Raw genomic sequence first — 27,922 nt, 5'->3', positions numbered from 1 at the left:
GAAGGTGTTGTGGAGAATAAAGAATGTGGATAAAACCTCTGTTTTTTTGTCCCTTGATGTCCTTTACACCATCACAGAGACAAACTCACCGCTAGCCCATCAGCACGCCCTACACGGCATGTGATGATGGGAAGTGGTTTGAGATAAGCCCATGAAGTTTCCACACTACAGACATATGAATATCCTCTGACTCTGTTTCCCCACCACATCCCCTATGAACCAGACAGACAAGGAGGGGCTCCTCATGCACCCCAGCTCAATGCCTGACTCCCCAGTGGGCACTATGTGTGTGATGGGATGGGATGGGGATGGGCACATTACAAAGGGCACAAACCAGGAGAGCTGCTGTAGGGCTGCAGATGGAAGCCAGCCCTGCTCCACATCCAGCACCAGGCACAGGGCACACGGGTGGCTCATGTGTGGCTTTGCAATAGGAGCAAGCGGGTTGCAAGGGAGCATGCTCGCATCATGCTCAGCACACTGAGGTGCTCCCACAGCCTCGTGTCTGCACAACATCTGTTCTGTTCAGACAGCATTTCTTCTCCCTAATGCAAAACACATTTCTCCTATTGTTTAATATTTTTAATCCACAGCTTATAGCTCAGACTTGGCAGCTCCAGAGCTGGGAAAGCACCTCGCAGCTGCCTCATGATTTCCAGCCAGCTCTGTGTTTTCCCGGCAGCAGTGCTGACTGCAGGCAGGAAGGCTGCAGGGCCCTGAGCAGCAGCAGGACGGGCTCCCATATGCCAGGGCTGGGGGAATGGGGAAAGGCCTGGGCTCTGCTCAGCCCTGCCACAGTCCCAGCACTGCACTGAGGGCACGGCAGAGAGGGGCAACTCTCAGCATGGCTGGGTAGGTCAGCAAAAAGTCTGTCCTGTGCTAGGGCCCCTGTCCGCTTAAGCTGGGGGATAATCATGGGGGGAAGAGTCTGCTGAAAGGGCTGTCTTGAACTGGGATCATAGAATCAGTAAGGTTGGAAAAGACTTCTAAGATCACCAAATCCAAACCCAGACCACCCCCACCATGCCCATAACCACAGCCCTCAGTGCCACATCCCCACAGCTCTGGAAAACCTACAGGCACAAAGACACTTCCCTGGGCAGCTGTGCCACAGCATCACTGCCCTTTTGGAGAAGAATTTTTTCCTAATGTTCAACCTGAACCTCCCCTGGTGCACTGTGAGGCCACCATCTCTCCATCGCTGTCATCTGGGAGCAGAGCCCAACCCCCCAATCGCCACCTCCTTTCAGGCAGTTGTAGGAGCATCTCCCCAGGCAGAGGAGGTCTCCCCTGAGCCTCCAACCTGACCTCTCCCCTGAGCCTCTGCTCCACACTGACCCATCCCAGCTCCCTCAACCTTCTTGGCCCCCTGGGCACGCTGCTGGCTCATGGTCAGTGGGTATCAGCTCACACCCCCACATGCTTTTCCTGCATGCATCTTTCCAGCCATTCTGCCCCAGGCCCATAGCACTGCATGGGGCAGTTGTGACCCAAGTGCAGGACCCGGCACTTGGTCCTGTAGCAGCTCATCCCATTGGCCTCTGCCCATTGATCAGCTTGTCCACATCCCTCTGTGGGGCTTTGCTACCCTCAGACAGACCCACTGTTCCCCCCAGGTTGGTGTCTGCATATTTACTGTGGGTGCACTCCGTTCCCTCATCCAGGAAGAGAGCAGGTGGGGCCGAGAGCTGTGGGGTTGTGGTTCTACTGAACCCAAACCTGCGCTCAGCACCTTTTGCATGGAGAAGAGGTGCCTGGTGCAGGAGGGGGCCTGTGGGCACCCACACAGACCCTGCCCTGAGCTGCTGGGGACAACAAAGGATGGCTGTGCTGGTGGCTGTGTGTGGGGGTTCTGCCCAGGCCCGGCACAGAGGGGGGAACCTGGTGCAGAGCTGGCTGCTCTCGGGGCAGTCCCTGGCCAGCAGCCCATGCAGCCACAGGAATTTCCCACAGCCTCTTCTTTTGTTTTCCTGACTGGAGCTATCGGAGCTTCATCTTACCAGCCCACACTAGGGCTCCTACCAGGGAGATGAGGCAAGCGGGAGCAGTGGGAAATAGGGAGGGTTTGACATCACGGTTTGCTAATGGGGACCTGGCAGCTGCCTGCTGGCTCAGGGCAGGGCAGAGATTCCACTGTGCCCAGGAGGTGCGGCAGCTGCTCACGGTGCTGAGTCTCAGCACAGCACCAAGCCCTCGGAGCTTACACAGCTGTTCCTTGTTTCCATTGACATTCTTTGGGTGAGACAGAGAGGAGGCACAGCCCGGACAAATGCACTGTTCCTGCACTGTGTGGTCAGCTACGATTCAGTTATCTGTTCTGTTGGAATGCTTTAAGAGTAAACAGAAAGCCACCCAAAGAGCCGAAGCACCTCACTTTTGGGGAGCTTGAACCACATTGGGCTGCCCCCTTTGTGCCAGTGAAGCTCAGAAAAGCTCTGGGGCTGGCAGTGAGCAGCCCCCAAGCAGCCTTGTCCCCTCGTGTTGTTCTTAACTCCATTCTGTATCTCTCTCTTCATCAGCCCCAGGGGCTGCTTGCCCTCACTGCCCTCACCACAAGGACTGGGGACGTGGTTACTTCTGGGAAGCCCTGCTGTATTAGGGCAAGCACATCCTGCCACAGCCGCTTCTTGCAGCTCTTCTTCAGCTGTTGGTTTGAACTCGACCTTACAGCTCAGTGTTTTTGAGTTTTGCCTTTCTGACCTATGTGATGCTGGAGGCATGGCCATATGCTGGCGGCTCTGCATTGCTCACAAAACCTTCCTCCTAAACCTCCTAAAATGGGGGCTTATAGCATCCATTGCTGCTTCTTGGCCTGGCGTGGGGCACCTCAAGAGATGGAGAACCCAGAGCTCTGGGCAGTGCCAGGGCCTCAGTGCTCTTTGCGTGAAGCATTTCCCATTCAAATCTGACCCCTTTTATTGTGTCACCAGAAAGGAAAACCCGGTGCCCAGCTCCTCCAGGAACTTCAGGGCAACTCCTGAGGAAGTGTAGCAGAACAGGCTGCCCTTCCTGGGGGCTGGTGGGAGGGGATGCAGCCAGAGCTTAGACACAGAGATAGAAAACTTTATTCTTTGGGACCAGCAAGACACAGCGTTTTGAGCACAAGTGTGGTTCCAGAATGAGCATCCCATAAATATCCAGTGTACTGTTTCCTCCCTTAGGGAAGGATCTCCTTCACAGCATCTCATTCACAGCTCCTGCAGCACAGCAAGACACAGCCAGCTGGCCTGGAGGTCAGCCTGCATTATGTGACAGCACACACACCTCGTTCTGACAGACTGCATCCCACAGGTGGCTCTTAGGGTAAGGTCCCCTCCTGCTCCAGCAGCAGAGGCACAGGAGGAGACGACATTTGCACAGCAGCCTGCACCAAGCAGACCTGAAAGGCCAAGAGGCACGTCCCCAGCACCTCAGCTGCATGGTAGGGTGGCTAAATTGTATAGTACAGATGATGCTGTTGCAAGACAAAAAGAAGCTCAGGGACCCTGGGGTGTCTGTTGGCCCTGGTGCTCAGCAGTGGGGTTTCTAGGACCACGCCATGACTTTGCTGCACAGACTGGCAGGGCTCTCCAGGGCAGACACCTCGGGTCCTGGTGCTCACTGCAGCTCCAGGAAGTTGATGTATTCCTTCACCCACCGGGCGTCAGGGTTCGCGCAGACCTGCCTCCCCTTCCTGGTGGTGAACCTGTGGAGCAGGGGGGTGTCAGCCCCAGAGCCAGCTGTCGGCACCCACCATCCTGTTCTGTGACCAGCATTGGCTTCCACAGAGGTCACTTACCCTCCCACAAATCCCCAAGCTCCAGAGGAACCCAGGCACCACAGAGAGCTCAGGGACCCTGGGAGAACCTGCATGCTACAAGCTGTCTTCACGGAACATCCTTCCCAAGCCTTGTCCCAGGCACCAGGGTGGGCTCATTTCTCAACTGAAGAGAATGAGAGCCCACGCTGCATGTGGGACCTGTGGTGGCTGCCCCTTCCCCTGGCTCCAGGCACCGTCCCTCACACCACCAGCCCCTTGTTCCCAGTGAAAAGCAATTCTCCCCTTGAGCCCAGAGCTGGATCTGGTACTTACACAACTGCTGGCTGTGGGCACTTGCTGCTGGTGTAGAAATACTCCTTCACATGATTCTGGGGCAGCTTCCGTACTCTATAGCTGAAGCAGCACACAGTTGTGTCAGCCCCAACTGGAAGAGAAGAAGGCCGATATGAGTCCATCATGAGTCCACCACAATGTGCTGCCCATAGCAGCATGGACAGCCATCCCTTAGGCAGCTACTCTCATTCAATCTCCCCAGAAAGTCATCAATAAATGGGTGTGAGCACCAAAGAGTAATGGAGGTCACTGCTGGGGGTGTCTTAGTAGAGCTTTTGCAGTCTTCTTTTCCTCAGTGCTGGTGAAGAAAGTCCCCTCACTCATCCTAGGACCAGCCCTAAAGCCCAGCAACACTGGAGGTATGAATCCTGAAAACTTCAATGCTTGCAAGGTAAAATTTATCATTGCCTCCCTGGGAGAAAAGGAGAAAGAAAGGAAAACCTGTCCAAAGAAAGCATGAAAATCTTCCAACCTTTGAACCTTGTTGTTTCCATCTGTTTCAATATAACTGCCCGCCAAAGTGAAAAACTCCCACGTCAGGAGAGAAGAGAGGAGCAATGCTGTACTCACATGGAGATGAAGAGGTCTGAGGGAAGAGGGCAGCAATCAGGAGGATGGAGAAAGGCACAGCTACAGCGGTCATCATGGGCAGAGCTGAGCTGCAGAGGCAGGAGCAGAGCAGAATCCTCCCAGGCGTGGTGTGGAGTGGCTGGGATGCTCCTCGCTTTTTATCAGGCTGGTGGCCAGTCAGATTTCAAGGGGAAATTTTAGGGTTTCCAAAGTGTAACTGATGTCACGGCACCTTTGCCTCAGAAAGGCTGAAAAAAAAAAAAAGAAAAAAAAAAAAAAGGAAGAAACAGGTTTAGGAAATACCAAAATAGCCGCTGTGTGAGGTGGGGTAAGTCTGAACAGATCAGCACCCAACCAGGGGCGACACTGATCAAGACAGGATGTGAAGCAGTCTTTGAGCCTCGGGTTCACACTTAACTTCACCAAGGTACCAGCAATCCCCTGCATCTCAGCACAGACCAGGAGGATGCTAACTCCATCTCATGCCAAGGTCCTAAGCCTTGAGGACAAAGGTGCTCAGTCCTTCAAAATGGCTCGGGAGCAGCCAGAGAGCCCTGGGTTCCGTGGTGGGTCTGGGCACAGCCAAGAAGGGCTTTCCCTGGGAAGCCCACCTAGATGCTCTGAGTACCATCTTGTGACAGAGATGTGGAGCCAACTCAGCACAGGGTGGGATGCAGGAGGCTGAGCCCAGGAGCTCCTCTTGTGCCAGAACCACGACCTATGTGCATGCACACAGTCACGGGGCTCCTTGCCACGAGGTGATGGGCTCCCCGGGATGCACAGGGAGCATTTCCCCTTTCTTACCTCCTCTTCTCTTCAGCAGCACCACGTTTGCCAGCTCACAGCTGCGGTTGCTCAGTCATGTCCAGCTCACGAGGCACCATGAGCTCCTTTCCCTGCAGTTTTGTGGCTTCCCACAGCCCCTCTGTCACGATGTGGGAAGTGGCAGGAGCTGCTGCTCTGCTCCTGTGGCAGCATCCCCTCCACCACCACGTCTCCATGGGAGGGGAGAACAAGCAGTGCTGCAGGAACTTTCCCAAACCACTCTTGTGAAGTTGGAGGGGGGACTCCAAGTTTAATATTGCAATTAGCGAATTGTTCTGACTCTTTCTGAGGGCTGCTTCGAAAGTAATGCCTTCTGTTTTATGGTGTCAGCCCACGACATCAGAGGTGGATGCTGGCGGCACAGCAGTAGGGGTTGAACCTTCTCACCAGTGCCCCATTTTGTGCTGCTGCTGTGTGACAGATGGCAGCAGAGGGGCAGTCTGACAGAACGGTGTCTGACACAGAAGGGTGGATGGAGCAAAGTGTGTCACTGAACTCCTCCATGCAGAAACAGTGGCACCCACTGACATTCATTGATGCTTGTTGGATGCTGATGGAGACCAACCAGTGCATGTGAGCACAGTGAAAGTTGCACTGCATGGACAAAGTTTTCCTAGCAGTAATGCTTTCATAGCAACTGTGAAACAAAGGGTTGCCTCCATGTGTGTAGATTTGTTCCAGCACAGCATGCAGGTTCATGCTCATCACTGGTGAAAATGCACAGCTAATGGTGGTAACTATGTCAAAAATAGTGTTTTGTACCAGAGAATTTGCTCCATCAAATAGTGTTACTTTGTATCTTTGTATCAGTTGTTGTTTCCACGGCAATAAATAGGAGGCATTACTTTCAGAGAGGCCTACTTATGAATTTATTGCTTACACCATAGATCCATGTAGGGGTGCAAAGCAAGACTGTGCATCTCAGCTTTGTCTCCTCTCTGCAATTGTGACTGTACTTTGCCCTCAGTCCTGACCCATATCCACCAAACAAAGGCTGACCCTGGGACTGGGACTTCTTTCAAGGAGCTGTTCTTGTAGAAAATGAATATTTGTACCTTCACAGATGCACAACACACACTGCCCTGCACACCGCTGGCTCTTTCCCTTGCATTCAGGGCAGGCAATCACCCACCCCCCTGTCCTCATCCAGTACAGACGCCATATGCCCACTATAGGTCGTGCAAGTGAACCCACTCCTGCCAGCAGAGCTCTGGGAGCCGTTACTGCCTCTGACAAAATGACTGCCAGCTCCAGATAGAGATCTAGGAAACCACAGAGAGATATTGACATGCCCCAACCACAGAACTGCCATAGCCCACGCTCTGGTAGAGCTTGTTGAGGCAACCGAAACCATGACATCTGCATATCCTGACAGCTGCAGCTCAGCTCAGCATAGCTCCATCCTTGGGAGGGTTGGAACTCCAGGCTCTGTCCTGCTCACAGCACTGAGGCTCGCAGCCCTGTTTCCCCCAAGCAGGAAAAACCTCTGCTGGCATTATTGTCTGTGCCATGTTGTTCTGCTTCGCTCAGCCTTGGGGACATGCTGGCTGTGTACTGGGACACAGGGTGTGTTGCGTCCATGATGCCACATTGCCTGTGTCCGGTGTGATGTGCATTGCCTCAGCCTTGCTGCAGCAGCACAGATGGGGTCCCCTCTCCATCATCAGCAGCTGAACCTCAATGCTGAGCCCCCAGGGCTCTGCTGGTTATTTTCATGAACAGTTGCCCATCATTGCCTTTCCCAAACCTGTCTTCGCTGGTGCACCAATCAGCAGCACAACGTGATCCTGCTTCCCACATCTGACAGAGACAGAATCCTCTTGCTCAGAGGATCTGCCCAGTGCCACAGCATGCAGAAAGGAGCAGGCATTCCTGCAACGTCCCCCAGAAAGGTGGTGGAAGCCACACCAGCCAATCTTCCCCTTTGTCTGCAGGGCCCACATGCCTGCATCCTGTCAGGACCGGGTTGGGGGCCACCACCACGTCCACCACCACCACTTCATCTCTGGTGGTTTAGTGGTCAGGACTCATCACTCTCATGGCCTGGGTCCAATTCCCAGCTAGGGAAAAGGCCCTTACAGCCACCACAGGTCACAGACTTCTCTGGGCAGATCCGTGTGGGCAGACAGGGCAGGGTAAATCTTGAGGACCAGTGGCAATCCATTCCTCTTCCTCACTGCCATCAGGCTGCACCCTCCAGCAGAAATCTGCGCTGTCCTGGCAGCAGGAAGCAGTGCTTTGTAGGCAGCAGGGTGCTGCAGCTGTGTGTGTTCATCTTGAGGCAAGAGAGATGCAGGTACTTGGCCATTTTGGCCATCCCGAAGGGGAAGAGGCCAACAAAAGATGAGGGTCAGGAGCAGATGGGGACAGCAGGGTGCCCTCGGTGAGGATGTGTGTCTGTCTGTCCCTCCTGGGGACAGGAGGACAGGGGCTGTCAGTAAAAACTCCCGCTGTGAGCAGGATTTGAACCTGCGCAGGGAAAACCCCATTGGATTTCAAGTCCAACACCTTCACCACTCGGCCATCACAGCTGATGTGCAAAGGCCCAGCAGGGGGGTGCCCTGGGCTGTCACCTGGCCCCAGGGGACATCAGACCCTCTCCTGACTCTCCTGCTGCAGTGACAAGGGAGAGGCCCCAGGCACACACCAACACTCAGCAATGGCCAAACATCGGTGTGTGATGGACACTGCATGGGCTGAGAGCGGGGCATGGGAGGGCTCACATGGTGTCAAATAATGGCGTGCACTTTGATATGTTGGCTGAACACAGTCCTGTGAATGGAAAAAATGTGCCTCCTTTTTTATGGTGTCAGCCCACGACATCAGAGGTGGATGCTGGTGGTACAGCAGTAGAGGTTGAACCTTCCCACCAGCGCCCCATTTTGTGCTGCTGCTGTGTGACAGATGGCAGCAGAGGGGCAGTCTGACAGAACGGTGTCTGACACAGAAGGGTGGATGGAGCAAAGTGTGTCACTGAACTCCTCCATGCAGAAACAGTGGCACCCACTGACAGTCAATGATGCTTGTTGGATGTTGATGAGACCAACCAGCGCATGTGAGCACAATGAGGAGTGGGTGGTGTGCTTCAGCACTTACACGAAAGACAAGCCATTTTCCAGATGGCCAAGCAGATTTTAAAGAGCATAGCGTGCAGGCTTTTGCTCACTGCTGGTGAAATGTGTAGCTAATGGTGGTGGCTGTGTTGAAAAATAGTGTTTTGTGGCTGGGAATTAGCTCTACCAGTGTTACTGTGCTCATTGTATTAGTTGTAGTTTCCATAGAGATAAATTGAAGGCATCAATTTTGGAATAACCCACATATATGCAGTCTGGGACAACTCCTCTTCACTCAGTATGGTCCGTGCAAGCCAAAGGGTTGGACATCCATGAGCTAAAGTAAGACACAAGAGAGAAAAGTCTTCAGATCTGGAAAGCTGCATGTCCTGATGGGTACAGTTAGTACAGATGAGGTCTGTGTGTTCTACACTCTTTGAGCATGAAGTTCATTTCGTATCCAAAAAGCTCTGCTGGAGAGAGGCTTCATTTCAGGGTGGGGGTTCAAATACCTTCAGGTGACAAATGCAGGAACCTGAACACACAGACACATCGTGGTGCCCGTTGTGTGTGTAGAAAGGATATGGGGACTCCATATCCCAACAGGGACATGGAGAGAACCAGAGCAGCAGCAGCAGACAGGCTTGGAGAGCACTGGTGTCCAAACAGAGGAGCTTGCAGGAAATGTCTGAATCACAGAATCATAGAACAGTAGAATCATAGAATGGCCTGGGTTGAAAAGGAGCACAGTGCTCATCAGTTCCAACCCCCTGCTGTGTGCAGGTCGCCAACCAGCAGCCCAGGCTGCCCAGAGCCACATCCAGCCTGGCCTTGAATGCCTGCAGGGATGGGGCATCCACAGCCTCCTGTAGGTTGTCCAAAGGGGGCGAGAAGGATGGAAGTGTGGTCTGGACAATATCTGGGTTCAGAGAGATTTCCTCACCTGGCTGTTGCAGCCTGGCTGTACTCAGGCTTTTGTCACACTGCTCAGAATTCCCACAATGCAGCTCAAGAGATTCATTTTTGATGCCTTTTTCTTATTGTATCTTGTGTCATTGTCAGCGAATACCTGTTTACATTTCAATGGAATATTTACAGACAAAACAATATTGCCTATTAAGAAGAACAGGATGTGTTTGTAGAAAAATACAAGAGGAGAAATGACAGCTCTTCTCATGTAACAAATGGCACTATTTAATATTGCACAACACAGAAAACCACACAGACACACACACACACACAAAAAAAAAAAAAAAAAAAGGAAGGAAAGAGAAAAAACCACAACAAAAGCAGCACTTATGAGACAGACTTTGTCTATTCAGAGAAATGCTCCAACTCTGCTTTTATCTTTCAAGCTACAGAAAACAGTGACAGCTTCTCTCCAGCGCTGGCTCTGCTGGGCACAGCTGCTGACTGCAGTCACTGCTCATGGTGCATCCCACTACCTGGCAAAAGGTGAACACGAGCTGTTGTGATCATACCTTGATCCAGTGAGCACCAATAGTCCCAGCAGTACTTCATGTGGTTAAGTGCTGTTGGGGCCATGGGAAAATGGGAAGGACAAGCTCTAGAAAAGAAGCGTTGCTCCTATGGAAGGGTTGTGTTGGCTGCTGGGAGGGACTCGTTTGGGCCATTCAGGTTGAGATCTTTCCATGGATGGGTGTGCAGGAGCCAAGGGAACCGTCACAGGTAGGAGAGCTGTAGTACCCCCACATCCCACAGACACTTAGGTTTTAACTTGCTTGATTTCACCCCTCTGGGTTTCGACTCTTATCGCTCAGAGTGCAGCCAGAAGCAGCCTGTCCTGACCTCTTGTGTCCATAAAAGCTTTTCCAGATAGCTGGACCTCTGCAGGACCCATGCAGAGTATCCCCATCACTGGCTTTACCCTCAACGATCCAGTGGCCAATTCTCAGTGCCACATTTGGCTTTGAGCACTAGATGCCCTTCTCCAAAGAGATTTAAGTTTATTTTTTAGCACTGCAACCTTTATATTCACAAATATATACTTTTTCTATTCAGATATTAGGAAAAGTTTCTTCTCAGAAAGAGCAGTGCTGCAGTGACACAGCCGCACAGGGAGCGCTGGGGTCACTGTCCATGGAGGAGTTGTGGAGCTGTGCAGATGTGGCACTGGGGGACGTGGGCAGTGGGCATGGTGGGGTGGGCTGGGGTTCACTGGATGATAGCAGAGGTCTTCTCCATCTTGAATAATTCTATGGTTCATTGAAAGCTGGACAAATGGTTTTTGATTAAATGTCACTTCTAAACCACTGGGAACTTTCCCTCCTCTGCTTAAGTAAGAATTTCTGTGCCAGCAGCCTATCACTTGTTACCTGTTCTGTTTCATCCTGCTCACTCCATTCCTCTATAAGCTCTGCTGTGCTTCTCTTGGATCTGAGGTTTTCTGCACCAGTGGTTTGGTTTCCTCGATGTCACAATGCCCTTCAGAAGGTCAGGCTTCGATGGGCTCTTGGCTCTAAGTAGTAGGTAAATAAATTCACTGTTTGAAATGCAGGAACAATCAGTCTTTGGCACGTGAAGAACAAAGCTTAGGTATGAATTTGTGCCTGAATTGAGTTCTTAACCTGAGTTAAGCTTGTTAACCTTCAGGAATGGTGGTTCACTTGGAGTTTATGTATATTGGAGTTTACAAATTGAAAATATTTTAATACATAATATGTATTTTAATATATAAACGTGTCTCTGCAATAAAAATGGGTGCTGAAAGGGCTTGCAAGAAAATCAGAGGCGTACCAAACAGGGGAAGAGAGAGACCTGAGAGCAACTTTGCAGTGTCTACAGTGGGGCTGTGAGATAGAAGAGGACAAACTCTTTATCAGGGTCTGTTGTGACAGGATAAGGGGAATGGCTTCCAATTAAAATAGGGGAGATTTAAATTGGGTGCAAGGAAGAAGATTTGTACAATAGGGGCAGTGGGGGACTGGCTGAGGCAATGACGCCCCATCCCTGCAGACAGCCAAGGTCTGGCTGAGGGCTCTGAGCACTGATGGAGCTGTGGGTGTCCCTGTGCCTGCAGTGAATGGGACCTGATGGCCTTTAAAGATCCCTTCTATCCCAAGTGATTCCATGATTCTATGTTCTTTTTTGCTTTTAAGACGGAAACTAAAGAATATAAGATTTTTCTTTTTGCATCTGTGGGTTACTTAACTATAAAGATCGGGTTGTTTTCAAGAGTCCAAAAGAGAAGAACTCTGAAACTATGCACTCAGAACAGAGAGGAGAACTGACAGAGGACCTCTTGTGATTGAGATAGGCTAACTAATCAATAACTAATGCTCCAGTTCCCCATACATCCTGAATGCTCTGCTGAATGGACTTCGGCCTCGATGGGCAGGCTATCCAGTTTCCTCTTGAAGCTCAACAGATGGCATCAGAACACTGCAATGCCTAGATGGGGGTGGGCAGCTGAAAGCCCTGGGTAACAGAGGTGGACCTGGGCTGTGATGCAGGACACATCCAGTGTCACACCTGCAAAGGACAGGTGACTCAGCCACATTCTGCATCTAAAATGAAATTTTAGAGGAGGAAAGAAGGTTTTGCATTTTCAGTTCCTGCAAACCTAACCTTCACCAGTGTATACATGTGTTTGATTTAACATAATGTATGTTTGTTTTCAGTTTTCTTCCTTGTATTTTTATTTATTTTGGCTTTGTAAGGTCTGTGTAAATATTTGAAGAGTAGGAAGGATTGGGTTCTTAATCTTGTGGGATTTACTTAGTTGATCATCCATAACAAGTTCCTCTTGAGTGTCGTCTCCTCACAATAGCTGATCTCCATAATGACAATAAGTAACAGTGATGAAGTGGGGAAGGGTTTATTCTGGACAGTAACTGATTTCTGATCAAACAGAACAGCATTAATTCCTGGTACAGAATGAAGGACACTGTGCAGGGCTGATCTGGACTGACTCTCTTCAGAAGGAGGAACTGGAAATTCTGTCTGCTTGGATGCACTTCTGGCAGTGCTGACAAAGTGTCTGATTATTTAACTGCCAGTGTGATGAGCAAGGGTCAGCAATGACTGCTGAAGAAACTGTGCCAAGCCAGTCAGGGCAGGAGGAGAAAGAAGAAGGTGCTGCAGGTGAGTTCTAGTTGACCCTGCTTCCAGTTATTCTTGTAAGCAAGTATCAAAAACCTGATCTAGAAGAAAATACATCCTGGTGGATGCAGAACTACCTAAATATCCTGTTATTCAGACATAAATTATCCCTGGACTCTCTCAAACACTGCGGAGTCCACTAATGTCTAATCTTGTGTGGATCAGAGCGAGTTGGGTACAGTCATAGGAGAGGAAAAGTCAACAAAGCAGATGTGTGGTGTTGTTTGCCACAGAGGCGGTGGATGCCTCATCCTCAGAGACACCTGAGGCCAGGGAATGTGGCTCTGAGCCCTGATCAGCTGGAGGTGTTGGGATAGATGGCCTTTAGGGTCCATTCCAACTCAAACAGTTTGATGATTTTGTGATTCTATGATTCTAAGATTCTCCTCCAACTTCTGTCAGCAGTTTGTAGTTCTAGAATACCTGCCCATATACCACATACCATGGTGTCATGGTGCTTAACACATTTTGGAATGTTATTGCTCCTGTTAATGCGCCTGACCAGTCTCTGGACTAATCCTTTTCTCAAAGGTTTCACAGTTATTTGAAAATTGCTTTACTTTTGTCTACTTCAGGCCCTGTATTTGGCAATTCCATTTTATGGCTTTAGGCTTTTTACCATCCGAAATTTTGGGCCCCTTGATCTATTGGCAGGCAGAGTTTATTACTCCACAGTAACATGCTTGCACTCACCCATCTCTTCTATCTGATCTTGAGCTGATATTATCAAGAGATTAAAGATGAATGCAGTATAGAAATACTGTCTGATGTTGGTTCTTTCTTGTCTTTCGTAATACTTATTTCCAATTGACAATCTTTTGGTCAAGTCAGATGAGTTTGCAGTTGTTCCTCATTCCCCAGTAGAATGCAGAGATGATCCACAGTGCAGCAGAAGTAGGGATTTCACATCCCCCATTGGTTTGAACAGCCTGTAGGTGCTGCTCCTACACCAAAGAAGAGAAGACTGTGAGTAGAATGCTGGAGGAAGAGCAGGGACAGGAATGTACCCCTCTTTTTAGCACTGGGCTTTGCTTTCAGCTCTTCATGGCTGATAAGGGGTGTTAAAATGCATGCAAACTCTAAGTCAGTACTTAATCTCTCTTCTGGTAAATTGATGGGCTTCTCTAAGGGCTTGTTTGAGCCTAAAGAGCTGGTTACTTAAACTGAACTCAAACCACAGTTCTTTTTTGTGTGGCAGTTATACCAGGCACAAGGACATGTGTAGCACTTTTTTCCCATTGCAGTCATCAGCTCTGTCTTTTGGAACAATCTTGACTGCTGTTCAAAGAGGTAAATTCCTTCTCACCTTCCTGTCTGCCCATGGAAGCGCAGCCCTGCCTCCCCCTGCTCCATCTTGTTCTGTGCAACTGCTCTGTTCTTTGTCCAGTCTTTGCCACCCACAAGGAGCAGCACTGATTTTATTCTCATTTCCAAATCACTGGTGATCTGACTCCTTTTAACTCCCACCGCCACCGTTTACTTTCATAAAATTCAGACGGTCCCTTTCACTTAGTAGAAAAGAGCTGTGTGCCTTTATTCTTTTTAACTGGTTTGCCAAAAAGTAAGTCAACATTTACAAAAAAAGGATGGAGAAGTGTGCAACTTTCTCAATCCAGGCAAGCCAGCCAGTAGGTATTTCCTTTTGTCTCAACTTGTTCCCAAGTTCTCCCCATTTGGCCACTCCCAGGTCAGACCCAGCTGATTCCTGCCCTGCTGCAGATGCTATATAAGACTGGCTGCTTTCCTAGTCTCACCAGTTCTGCAGAGATGGCAGGTAAGATGAGTGCTTTTTATTCCTATATCCCTAGTTAGCCCTTTGGATGTTACTGCTACTGGTATTGATGCATTCCTTGGCTGAGCACAAGGAGATGAGAGGATAGAGTAGGGCATGAAGAACCATTATTTATTCTTAATTCCTTCTCCCAGCATAGCTGAAATGCACTTATTTTGAGAAGTGGGAAAAGAGAGCTCTCCTCCCTCCCCATTGCAGCAAGTTCATTAATTCTTCCTTATTTTGCCTTTTTTTTCCTGTTTTAAACAGTTAAAATGTTGACAAAATGACTTTTATGTATATATATACATATGTATAACTGCAATCTTTTAGTTAAGTGTCTCCTTCCAGGGGAGCCACCTGCCATTGTATATATGCTATGTATATCCACACATACGTGCTGGAGGGCCTGTGCTAGCACATCAGTCAATCTCTTCTGATGCTTCAGAGAATCCCTGCACATTCACTTAGAGTGAGCTGAGAATGATGTTGTGTTTCCCTCTAGGTATAAAACTGAGAATGGCTCTCCTAGGATCCCTCATCACATTCTGCTCAGTTGGGGCATCAGACTCCTCATTAAACAGTAATTTTCTGTTTCTCTCTCTGTTGCTCTTTTGCTTGAAGAGGTGTGGTGTTGGGTGGGGGATTTGAGTCCAAGTCAGTCTGATTATTACCTCGTTACAGTTTCAATATAGAATTGTAGAATCTTAAAGTTGAAAAAGACCTCTAAGATCACCACGTCCAACCCCAACCCATCCCATCGAGCCCACTGACCACATCCCTCAGTGACACATCTCCACAGTTCTCAAACACCTCCAGGGAAAAGGACTTGAATGTATTTGAAATATATCCAATATATCTGAAATTTACCCACTAGCAGTGAAGTCAGTGCCTAAGAGAATTATCTATGTTGGGTCTCTCGAGGACATGAATATCTTTTTATGGCAGGAAGATTGGTCACAGCCCATATATCAGGTTTCCTCTATGCACGTCCCAAGTGAATATCCCTCTTTACAGAGAAGAATACCTTGAATAAGAAAGGTGAAAGTTAACTCCCTAAAACCTCTCGAAGTCAAGAGAGTCAAGTTTGACTTGGATAAAAAACTATAATTTGGTGGTCATCTACAGTCCCATGATTTTCAGAACCTCAGCAGTGGGGTGAAGTAGATGAGCGAGAGGAACATGGATAAAGGTATTAATGTAACACTACAATACAGTGGGAATGTGATGCAGTGGGACGCAGAGCTCCTTGTGCACATAGAGCGTATCTCAGCTTGTTTATTTCCCCCTTTTTGAGCAGAGGGCTCAGAAGTGCTGTCGGACTCGCTCCTCCTGAGCAGCATTAGTGAAGCCAAGCAGCAGGTGGACGCGGCGTATTCACGTGCTCGGAAGTGGTGAGTCCTTTTTTGCACGAAAGCTCCAACGTTATGAGGCAGTAAGAGAGAACCTATGAGGGCTGCTCCGAAAGTACTGCCTCCTGTTTTACGATGTTGGCCCACGATGTCAGAGATGGATGCTGGTGGTGTGGCAGTGCAGGTTGACCTCTGGGGGAGGGTCTCTCTCTACGAATGAACAGGAACAGAAGCAACATATCCAAGATGGTCTCTGCTCATAGAATATATACTGTGACATCCTAAATGTAACGTCTTATTCCATCACTGAAAAACAATTTTTATAGCTTTTCACATAGATTAATAGGTCTTATTCTGACAAGGATATAAAGCAAACCCGAAAGGAGTCACGATGACTCATTTCCCAAAATTTTACTGAGAGAGAGAGATGTGCAAATCTGAGGAGCAGTGAGGTTGTTATAGAAGAGGACAGCGTGCCTGGGGACCTGCTAGTTCCATCACATCTAAGTACACCAGCCCCACAGGGCAGAGGAGGTGTTTACAGAGTAGGCAGCCCACGAAGCTCTGTTCTGTTTAGCTTACAGCAAAAACTAGGGGATGAGTTTGCCAGCCCAGTGGATTTCCTGAAGCACTTAAAGGATCCAGTAGGAAGAACCAGATCTGCAGTCCGTGCTGCCGACTACTTGGAAACTACTTTGAAGCTCCTCAAAAGAAAGCTGAAGCAGTCCAGGAGGATGAGATTCAACATTACAGGTAATGTGTTATAGACCAAAATATCTTGCCAGCGAAGGAAAAGCTACCACAGCATGTGTGTCAAAGAGCAGCTCTGCATTGACCCAGATTGCTGATTACAGAGCCCTGCCATGATCCTGATAACTGGGGAAACCCTTCCCCAGGCTGCCAGCTGGTGTCAACCTGCCTGAAGGGTGCTGGTGTGCAGGGGCTGAAAGATGCTCAGAGGCAGACCTGGACCACCTGGTGTTTCAGTCATCAGCTGTGGCACTGCGTATCTCTGCTCCTGTCTTTGATGATAATATCAAGAGAGGATGAGTGGAATAGTAACAGGATCGCTAGAAATCAGTGGGATAAACCTGGGGCATAATGGGCTGAGCACTAGGAGACTGCACTTCCTGAGCTGATCCACTACCGATACACAGAAGTGTTTAGGCCTCAACTTAACAGTGAAAATCCAGATGTTATACAGATGTTGTATCTCCACAGTTCTGACCCAGCTCACAGCTAGCATGTCTCTATGTGGCCCAGTCCTCCCATGCTAGAGAACAGGAAGGATCCAGAGATTAGCAATTTCTTATCTATTTTGACGGAATGTTTCTGAGATATCAAACAAACTGAGTTCTTCAAATCCTTCCAGAGGTCTGCATGGTACACCCTGCCTTCTTCCCAATGGATTAATTACTAGAACAAAGAAAAGAACTGTCATATAACCTTGCTGATTAGAGCTAAACCCTGCCACAGCTCAGTGGTCTCTCTGGGCTCAGCGCTGTGCTGCAGTGCAGCTCTTCTGTGGATGGGGCTGCATCCACCAAGCTGACATGGACGATCTGTCAGTGTGAAAGACTTCATTAGGGCTGAGCTCTGTGGTGTCATCTGTCACTTCTAAGGCTCACCATCTATGTCTCACATCTCATCAGACCCTTTTCTTGGGGTAGGGTTTGTCCCAGCTGAAGCTGACTACACACAGGGTAAGTTTTGGGTTGAACAGCAGTTCATTAGAGAGATAAAGGCGCTTGGCTGAAGGTGTTTTAACCCACATTCTTGGCAGCTGGCTGAGGAGGGCATCACTGAATCACAGGATCATTAAGGTTGGAAAAGTCCTCCCAGATCCCCAAGTCCAACCCCAGCTCACCCCACCATTCCCATAACCTGAGTGCCACATCTCCATGATTCTGGAACACCTCCAGGGACTGTGACCATCAGCTCCCTGGGCAGCTGTGCAACTGCAGCACATACTGGACCCTCCACAGACTCTGCTTAATAGGGGTGGATTTAGCTACTAGAGCAGAGTGACTCTGGATGAGCTGATGATATGTGGCACAGAGAGAGACTCAGAGGCAGAAGTTATTCTGGGGAATTCAGGTTCCGAGTATCAGCTGGTTCACAGCATATTTTTGCATATGTGCTCTTATACCAATAAATGCCATGGAACTAATATCTGTAACAAAATTAGGATAAGTGGAGACCTCCATTTGCTAGGGCGAGTCATGACCTGAGTCAATGTAACTACCCCTAGCATAGTCTCTGGTTAACTCTGGGCACCTTAAAGGCGGTGCATGAACCTTCTTCATGGATGAGTCATGAAGCTCAGTCTCTGAGCTCACTGAAACCATTGGGCATTTAAGATTTGAGAAGGAGCATTACCTGGAGGGATTCTGTTGCTGACACGCAGTGCAGACCTGCTCTGTGATCCCCACCAAGGCTCTCGTGCTGCTGAGAGGTGAAGTAGACAGATTCTATTAGTGACAGAATGTATTCCACAGCAAGAGCATGTTTTCTCCTGCTTTAAATTGGAGGAAGCGTGAAATAACATTAGATGCTGGTGCAGTGGGTGCTGACATTACTAATAATACAGAAAACTTCAATCATCAGCTGAGAATGCTGAGATGATAAAATACAATTTCTTAAGAGCAGATGTCATTTTGCATCGTTTCTTTCACAGACATATTGGATAGGGAACAGAAGGAGATGATTTCCAAAGAAACTGGCTGTGGCTATCAGATTCGCTCCGTTAAATGCCCAGGGGGCGACATTTTCCGGACCATTACTGGAGAGTGCAACAACAGGTAGGACCTGTGATGTAACTGATGTTTCCTTTCTGCTTCGTACGGGCAGGAAAAAGATCTCATGTCTTGAAAACATCAGATATGAATCCATCGCTTCCATGTGCTGCTTCCAAGGACTTCTTGGGAGTGGGGGAAGGTTAAAAGTCGAGAAAAGAAGATCTGGGAGCCATGAAATTCAGCCCCTCTCTCCACTTGAGGCCCCAGAATACTGCTTTATCTCCTCTGTGGCACAGCAGTATTAATTTCCTCAGCCATTGGGAGGCATCACACTTTGAATCTGGTGAGAGTGCTGGTGGCTGGATTTCAAACTTCACATGTCTTAGACTGAGTACACAAGCAATATTTTTAAAAGCATGTGTCTCATGGGTGCTGTGAATATCAGTATACCCCACCAAGTATGTCACACTGTGACATGGGAATATTTTTAAAGGCTCTTGCTCAACTTGAAATGCACACCATGAGATAGCACAGGTATGTTCAGCAGTTCTCTCACTGTGCATTCACACTTCAGATAAGGTCAGCGGATCATAGCATGACCTGCTATTAGAGGTCCTTCAGGTTTGAACACCCCGCAGTTCAAGAGGGATGTGCAAAAACTGGGTAGGATTCAACAGAGGATTTCCAAGATGGTCAGTGGCCTCAGGTGGACAAAAGCACAGCTCCTCTGATAGTTGGAGATGGCCATACTGTGAGACTGTGAGTTTGTGTGGAGCAGCAGCAGAGACAGAGATGCTACAGAGACAGAAATTCCAAATAAAATTAATACGTCATCAGGAATTTTTTCTTGATGTTAAAAAGTTAATTTTTATCTACAGTAATTATCTTGGTATTGCTTACTTCTCAATGATTCCTGGCTATCACCCCTGCTACTGGAGTGGGCAGACATGGACCAAAGGCTGCCAATCATGAGGGACATGGTCAGTGGGCAATGCTGGTTGCGAGGCTGAGAGTTGGGCTGGATGATCTTAGAGGTCTTTTCAAACCTTAATGGTTCTATGATTTATCTTTACAAGCCTGTTCATTTCTGAAATAATACTGGCGTTGGCTTTTTTTCTGATGTTCCAGAAAGAAACCTCACTTGGGGGTTTCCAACCAGGCATTCGCTCGCTGGCTCCCAGCAGCATATGAAGATGGAGTGTCTGTTCCCAGAGGAGCAACTGAAGGAAAGCTTTATAATGCATTTCCACTCCCACTGGTGAGAACAGTTATACTTGCCTGGATAACATTACTGATAGAATCATAGACTGGCCTGGGTTGAACTGCACCCATCAGTTTGGAACACCGGTAACATCTAGAGTGTGAAATGAATGATCCTTTTCTGTGACCTCAGGTGCAAATAATTTTCTCAAACTGAGGTATGTCTTAAGCTCATGAGACAAAGAAAAAATGATGCAAGTACTTCACTATGGGCAAGGGCATGGGCCAAAGCATGGGCAAGATCAAAGTATTTTCCAAAGTGTGCATCCTGAGGCTGGGTGCAGGCAGCACCATCCTGCACTCAGGTATGCCAGGATTTTTGTACAAGGAGTAAGATGCTGGTGCTCTCATAGAATCATTCAAATTGGAAGGGACCATTAAAGGCCATCTGGCCCAACACCCCTGCAATGCACAGGGACACCCACAGCTCCATCAGTGCTCAGAGCCCCTTCAGCCTGACCTTGGGTGTCTGCATCGCCTCTCTGGGTAACCTGTGCCAATGCCTCACCTCCCTTACTGCAAATACTTCTTCCTTATGTCCAACCTAAATCTTCCCTCAGCCATCTTCTCTCTTTCTGGGTATATGCACATCCCTCAGGTTGAGCTCAGGCCTGCTGTAAGGGGAGGCTTGGCTGGGTGACTACAGAGTTAAGACGGTGCTGCCAAAGGGTTAGAGGCTGCATATCACACCCGTTTAGGTCCAACTGAAGCATAATGTCATTCTATGTAATGCAATAATTAACTCCTAAGGGCTCATTTGAGACCGTCTTATCCATGGTTTCACAATGGGAGTTAGACTGGGAGGTGAATTCCCCTTGGCACGGACAGTCACACGCATCTCAATTTTGATTTTCTGCAGGTTCGAAAAGTGTCCAATGAAATTGCTCATACAGCCAATGAGAACATCACTCAAGATCAAGAGCTTTCTCTTTTCTTCATGCAGTGGGGCCAATGGGTCAACCACGATGTAGACTTAGCCCCTTCCAGTGGCATAGGAGCAAACCCAGAGCTTCACTGTGATGCTGACTGCAGCTTCAGGCCCCCTTGCTTCCCAATTAAGGTACCATGACTTCCGTCCCGGAACAAACAGACACAACCACAAGGCTTTCTCTGAGGCATTACTTATGTTTCTTCCCTTTAGTTCCCCCCCGATGACCCGCGGATGCTGAAATCAAATTCCTGCATGCCTTTTATCCAGTCAGCTTCTGTGTGCAGTCCCTGGACGTTCACTCGTGAGCAGATCAATGCTGTCACCTCCTTCATTGATGCCAGCATGGTGTACGGCAGCGAGGAGTCTGTGGCAAAGAGCCTCAGGAACCAGACAAACCAGCTGGGTCTGATGGCTGTGAACCAGAATTTCACTGATGCTGGGTTGGAATTATTGCCCTTTGAGAACAAAACAAAAAGTGTTTGTGTGCTCACAAACAAGAGCATGAACATCCCCTGCTTTAGAGCTGGTAAGGTGCATCTGTACAGCAATTTCTACTCTTACTGCCCGTGAGAAGAGCCCCTTGGTGCACGAGGAGAGACTCATTTTTGTACCTTCAGCTGTTGGAGGGACTTCACCATGTCTCTCCCAGTTGCCTCCACCATTTCTGCTGAAAGCACATTCATAGATCTCTCAAAGGTGTTTATAGCTTGAGGGAGCTGAGACATTTTCAAAACCAAACGTTCATGCAAAGGAAGATTGCTAAAAGCCTTAAGGTACAAGAGGAAGACAGACAGCAGGTTGTCATAAAATGAGATATTTACAGCTGCTTCATGAACAAGTGCAATTTAGTCCAAATTGCCCAAATCCCTTTTTCACCGTTCCTGGGGATGATCACGTGGAGATATGGCAGTGAGGGACGTAGTGAGCAATGTTGGTGGTAGGTGGGTGACTGGGTGGTCTTAGAGGTCTTTTCCATGTCTTTTCTATGGTTCTCCAATGGTTTTGGCTAAATTATTTGGAGAGGGAGAAAGAAAATTCTTGGTCTGTGCTGGAAATATCTGGCATGACTTGATGACTGCTAGGAAACGTAACCAGAGGCTTAGGAAAACTGCTAGGAAACTTAACCAACAACACTACATATCTGCCCTACCATCAAAATCTGCTGTGGAAATATAAAGCAGCTGACCAGTTTCCTAAAACACTTTCATCTGTAGGTGACAAACGGGTAACAGAGAACTTGGGACTTTCTGCTCTGCACACTGTGTTCCTCCGAGAGCACAATCGCCTGGTGACAAAGCTGGGGAAGTTAAATCCTCACTGGGATGGAGAAAAGCTTTACCAGGAGAGTCGAAACATCATAGCTGCCATGACCCAGGTAGTGACCACTGCTCTTCCTAGAAATTGTTTTCCTCCTCCAAATGCAGCAAAATTATTCCTTGAAGAACTCATGGAGATTCCAAATTCTCTTTGAATTTGATGTCATTTCTGCTGCAGCTGCTGATTGTTCTACCTTTATGGTATGTTTTTCAGATAATAACATACAGAGATTATATACCACTTCTGCTTGCAGAGGAGACCAGCAGGTGGATTCCCTCGTACAGCGGTTACAACGAGAGTGTGGATCCAACGGTGTCAAATGTTTTCTCCCTGGCCTTCCGATTCGGTCACGCCTCAGTGCAGCCTTTTGTATCCCGTTTAGATGACAGCTTTCAGCCTATGGGTTCACTTTCCCACGTCCCTCTCCATCTGACATTCTGTGCATCATGGAGAATTATAATGGAAGGTAAGAACTCGGGGCTGCCAGCAGTCCTGATTCGGTCCTGAAGTTGACTCTCCGGTGCAGATATGCTGGTAAGACATGCAAGCATAGACTCACAAAAATTAGCACCATTTATTTAACTGGTTTCACCACTTATAGTGCCATTCATCTTGCAAGCAGACATGTCTCCCCAAGAGGCTCAGTGGTCTCCTAGATGTGGGGTATCAGGACAGTCCTGTAGAAATGTCTCCAAATGCAGCCCAACAATGCTGGCCCTGCGCTGAACCCAGGTGAAGGAGCCCTGCCAAAAGCTGCATGATGTAATATTCAAACCACTGAATGCTACCCAGCACCAACTCCAACCATGAGAAGCCATTTCAGATTTTCCATCAGAACATATAATTCTGTACCTTCTTTCACACTGCCAAGTATCACTCAGTAAAAAGAGAGGCCAGTGAGAACAGTTTATATCCTTCTGTAACTGGTAGGGGTTGTCAGAGGGTAATGCATCCAATCCAACTGATGGGATAATTGCTTTCTAATGGTGGCCCTCCCTCTTCAAGACTCCAAAGGGAGTTGCACGATCCAGCTCTTAGACAGTTAATGTCTTCAGGCAAGAATCTTCCCAAGAAAGATGGTTGCCTCTTCCAAAATGAATTATTTTACTACGGAAAATATTCTGACGTATACAAATTCACTAATTTCTGCTGTGTTTTAATGATTCTGTCTTCTTAATGGCTTTGAAAAACATACAAAAAGAGACAAAAACTGATTTCATTTTCACATTTCATTTTCTAAAACACATTTGCTAACTGGTAGGTAATTCTAAACAAAAACAAATTGCAAAACAAAACATTGGACAGAATCCCATGCATCAGTACCTGCTGGGAACTGACTGCTTGAGGAGCAGCTCTGCAGAAGAGGACTGGGAGGTCCTGGTGGGTAACAAGTGCATGTATGTATGCTGAGGGAATGGGAGAAGTAGGCAGTATAGTTGCTAAGGAGAAGCCTCATCAACTGGGTTTTGCAGATTCGTACATATGTACGTTCATATGTTGGAATGGAAATGTGAGTCTAGGTGAACACACTGCTCAGAGTAGAAAAAACATCTAACACAGCACCGCTCCATCTGCTGGAAAGGGACCACCAAAGCTGGAACTTGGCAAAAAGTCTCTTTTTGGTTTGCAATGAGTGCAGGTGGCATCGATCCGCTGATACGCGGCATGGTGGTGGATCGTGCGAAACTGATGAAACAGAATCAAATGCTGGTTGAGGAGCTGCAGAACCACCTTTTTGAGCAAACAGAGATCATGGGTCTGGATCTAGCAGCTCTGAACTTGCAGCGGGGAAGAGACCATGGACTTCCAGGTAAGGAGACTCAGGCCCTGTCCTGTGGGCAATGCTCTGTTTCCTTTACTGGTCATAGCAGCTCTGTGAATGTACGCCCATGGGGAAAAAATGGTACTTTGATTTGAGATGGCAGTCAGATTCAGAGAAGAGCTCTTTGTGTTGTAAAGATCTTTCTCTGGGGGATTCACAAAGAGTTTAAGAAGGGCTTGGGAGGCAAATGTGATACTTGGAAAAATTTGTTAGAGATGGGTAGAAGCAATGGTGTACTGCAAAGAAAGAGTGAGGGGTAGAGCAGACACAGCCCCAATCAACCAAGCTCAGTTTTCACATGAGCTCTTCAAAGCATATGCTCTTTGCCCACCAAGAGTTGTTCCACGTCTTCAGACAATCCACAGCTCTGAACGGAAGTGGCATGTGCCCTCAGTGGTGATTGGCTCCACATGCTGCAGAGGAATGGGTGTTTTTGGGGTAAACACAACCACGAGGTGCTATTTGCTAGGATTTTAATCCTGGAAATGTTGCCTCCCAAAGATGTAAGAGCAGATCCAGTTATGCTCAGCACCAGGTGGTTTGAATTGGCAGATTATGCTGAACATGCAGAAGACCCAAAATATTTGTTTAGTGTATGCATTCCTTAAAAGGCACTTAAAAACTAACTCTAACCCCAAACCTCAGCGTACCCCTAAAACTAACCCAGGCCCTAGCGGCAATACTAACCCTAATCCTAAATTCCAACCTTAAACCTAGTGAAAACCCTAACTGTGATCCTAAAACAAACCCATACCCTAAACTATCACCCCAACACAACCCAGAAACACTAACCCTAACCCAACCAAAACCCTAACCCTGCAGCAAATCACAACCCTAAACCTAACCCAACGATACCCAAACCGAACCCTAACTGCAACTCTAACCCTTAATCCTAACTCTGATCCTAACACTAAAAACCTTAACACTGACATAGCATTTGTTGTAACTGTTTCTATCCAACTATGAATGTCTTCCAGAACCTTTAGTACCGTAGGAAGATGCTGCTGAGGGCTGTGGGGTCTGTTTGGCTCTTACTGTAGGCAGACAGGTGGACGGCAGGGGCTCTGAGCAGCTTCTGTCCCCGTTGTTGCAGGTTACAACGCCTGGAGGCGCTTCTGTGGGCTCTCCCAGCCTCAAACAGTGGATGAGCTCTCTGAGGTGCTGGGCAATAGTGAACTGGCCAAGAAGTTCATGGTCCTGTATGGGACACCGGACAATATTGACCTCTGGATTGGGGCAATTGCAGAGCCCTTCATTCCCCGGGGCAGAGTTGGGCCCCTCCTGGCCTGCATCATTGGCACCCAGTTCAGGAACTTGCGTGATGGGGACAGGTAGGTGTCTCTGAGAGCATGCCATTCCCACCCCACCTCCCACGTGTCACTGAGTGCTCGCAGCAGGGCTCATGCTTTGGTTTTAGCCTCGGTTGCCAAAGGGCTCTTTCTTAACAGCTGATTTGTAGAGACACACGTGGCTGAGGAATGCCAGCTCCAGCCCAAGGGTGATCTGCACTAGTCTCTGCCTGAGGTGAGATTTGCTCTCAGGGTGCTAAAGGGAAGGATCAGTCCCTGTGTCCCAGTGATAAAGTTAAAGAGGCAGCTGAGCGTGGCAGAATCCAGACTTCTTTCCAAAGAGTAGTGCTTACTGCCTGATGCATGAAGGTGGATCTGAGCAGAGATTCACCTGGGCCAGGTGTCTATTTTGGGAAACAGCCATCACTAAACACTTCAAGAATACTGTTAAGTTGCTTCTGAAAATATCGTTGCAGGTTCTGGTGGGAGAACCCAGGAGTTTTCACTCCGCAGCAGTTGGAAGAACTGACAAAAATCTCAATGCCAAGAGTGATCTGTGACAACACCCGTATCAAAAAGCTACCCAGGGACATGTTCAGGGCCAGCAGCCCTGGGAACTTTGTTGATTGCCATGAGATTGACGTGCTCGATCTCTCAGCCTGGAAAGATGAGCCTGAGAGGGGCAGCAAAGGTACGTAGGAGATTTCCCTCGTTTGAACGCTCTCCAAGAAAGAATATAAAAGAATTAAGAAAGAAATAAAGGAATCAAGGTCATCGGGGTGATCCTGCCCCCAGGCACACTGTGACCATCCCTTCAGCCCCACTCGTCTGAGTGGGGGTGCTGAGTGATCAGTGCTGTCAGCCTGATCTTGCAGTCCATCCCTTAGAAGGTAACTCTTCTATCAACCAGATGGAAGATCCCAGACAATCCACCCTGTCCAAGTCCCTGTGTCCTTCCCTCAGCAATGTATTCGAAGCCAGGTAATCTATTCCAGCCAGAGTCTTCCTTCACGGCAAAGATGTCCATGAAGAAATCAATCAGGATTACTCAATCCACTTTAATCTTCTACTCTGCCAGACTAAGTCTCTGCTTTCCCCTTGCCTTTCCTAAAGCTTTGCAGTATTTTGAGGAGTATCTAGAGCTATTTTGACAGCGCATGGCCTGACACAACAGTAGTCTAACACACACAGCCATGATTATGATACAGGATGGTACAAGAGTGCCTTTATATAAAGAACAGACAACTACATGTCTCCAACTACATGTACTTCGGCATAAGCTCTTCCAGCTGGAAATGTGGATGTGAAGAAAACAGAATCTTGCAGAAGACAGAGCAGGAGTTTTTCCTTATATCAACCCACATATAGATTATCATGTTGTCGTCCTGCACAGAGCACAGATATCTCCACGCAGTTCCCATGGTCAGTTTCATTCACAGTATGTGAGAGGAATACCAGTATGTAAGAAAGACACTGGGCATAAGGGCTGAATTGTGGTGACTGCTTTGGAAACCTAAAGGTGTCACTTCCCTTCCCTCTGAGCAGCAGCTTCCTGACTTGTTTATGAACTTCATCTTATGGTCAGTGAGACACGTTGAGCCGCTTCCTGTGACCTTTTTATCACCAGGCTGGGAGGAAGCTGAGTTGCCTTTGCATAACCTGCCAGCAGTGAAATTGCAGGGCACTGAAAACCAACAGCTCAGAGTGAAACTTCCTCAAGCACCATGAGTTTGTCCCGAAAAGCACAATTCCAAAGGGCCTTCAGGTTCCAGGTCACTGGAGGTACTTTTTGACCACAGTGTCCCAGAGGTGAAACAAGACACAGGTGAACCAGGCTATCTGCCATGATGTTCCTATTGGCCTATTGCTATGTTAAGCTATGCAGTGACATGGAAATATGGAGAGAAGTAGATGCCCAACAAACACTTTCTGATGCTCAGTAGCCCTTTCTGCTTCATGGGCAGTTTCTAATCCTGCTCTTGCAACCAGTGCTGGAAACTCCCAATGATGGCACCCCATTGCTTTTTGGAACCTGCTGCCCATATGTCCTGCTGAGCCAACTGCAGCTGATGGAGGCTCTGGCACCTGCTTCCAGAGAGGAGCTCAGGACTGAGTCTACTGCTGTTTTTGCTCTGCTGTGATGGGATTATCCCACGGATGTGTAAAACAGTGCAATCCTTCATGTTTGGCCATCTCTTGCCCTAAAACTTGTCAGGGTTTTACAAGACTGGGTTAGGTGCTCTGTGTTTTTAGGAATGTTAAAGGCACAGCCATTTTTCTACACCCCGTCATAAAGGGGTGGCAAATCTGGAAGCCAAAGCGCTTGCATGAAACAGGTTTCAAATGTTGTCCTTGATTATAATCTCTTAATTGCAGTTTATTACATGCTGATTTAGCCTTCTAAATCAAATTCCTTATTCTTTGCTGCACTCAGAGTTTAGCAAGTTCACGTAATCTCTATTGCAACACCCATCACGTCCTTCTTCCTTTGCACAAAAGCATAATTCTGGGGGCTGCTTCCAGTTCACAGTGAGATTTCAGTCTCTGAAGACACTGGAGAATTCAGCTGCATTTTGAAGCACAGAGACAACTCTGCTGGGCATTAATAAAATTCTTAATTGCGCTCATTGACTTTTGGCATCCATTCTGGCACGTCAGACATCTGTCCCAAAACTTAAGAGAGCTGCTGTCTATTCCAGGCCATGGCCACCAAAGTTGGTCATACACAAACACAAACCACTTTTCCTTTTTAATCACAGTACAGCCCATGGTTTAAAGA

At 48.1% G+C, this 27,922-nt stretch overlaps 2 protein-coding genes and 1 non-coding gene across 3 annotated transcripts; 1 reads left to right on the top strand and 2 right to left on the bottom strand.

Moving 5' to 3' along the window:
• Positions 1–3,084: 3,084 nt before the first annotated feature.
• On the bottom strand, positions 3,085–4,882 carry LOC125703104 (C-C motif chemokine 5-like). The gene is made up of 3 exons (XM_048967143.1): positions 4,664–4,882; positions 4,073–4,184; positions 3,085–3,685 (listed from the first exon to the last, which is right to left on the bottom strand). Exons 1-3 carry the CDS (start codon positions 4,737–4,739, stop codon positions 3,598–3,600), a joined length of 276 nt encoding a protein of 91 aa, XP_048823100.1. The 5' UTR covers positions 4,740–4,882; the 3' UTR covers positions 3,085–3,597.
• A 3,054-nt stretch (positions 4,883–7,936) lies between these two features.
• Positions 7,937–8,019, bottom strand: TRNAS-UGA (transfer RNA serine (anticodon UGA)). The gene has a single exon. It is a non-coding gene; the product is annotated as a tRNA-Ser (tRNA).
• A 4,562-nt stretch (positions 8,020–12,581) lies between these two features.
• Positions 12,582–27,874, top strand: LOC125703183 (myeloperoxidase-like). Its single transcript, XM_048967317.1, is given in 14 exon segments — positions 12,582–12,645; positions 13,318–13,337; positions 14,786–15,017; positions 15,735–15,828; positions 16,364–16,539; positions 18,464–18,587; positions 19,653–19,782; positions 20,644–20,844; positions 20,926–21,241; positions 21,930–22,090; positions 22,246–22,498; positions 23,672–23,842; positions 24,948–25,185; positions 25,620–27,874. Coding segments are annotated over 14 exon segments (2,403 nt in total). The 3' UTR covers positions 25,843–27,874.
• The last annotated feature ends 48 nt before the right edge of the window (positions 27,875–27,922 follow it).

Source organism: Lagopus muta, chromosome 20 (genome assembly GCF_023343835.1).
Source record: "Lagopus muta isolate bLagMut1 chromosome 20, bLagMut1 primary, whole genome shotgun sequence".
Lineage (NCBI taxonomy): Eukaryota > Metazoa > Chordata > Aves > Galliformes > Phasianidae > Lagopus > Lagopus muta.
The sequence above is the reverse complement of the archived record's forward strand: the minus strand, read 5'-3'. Positions and strand labels throughout refer to the sequence as shown.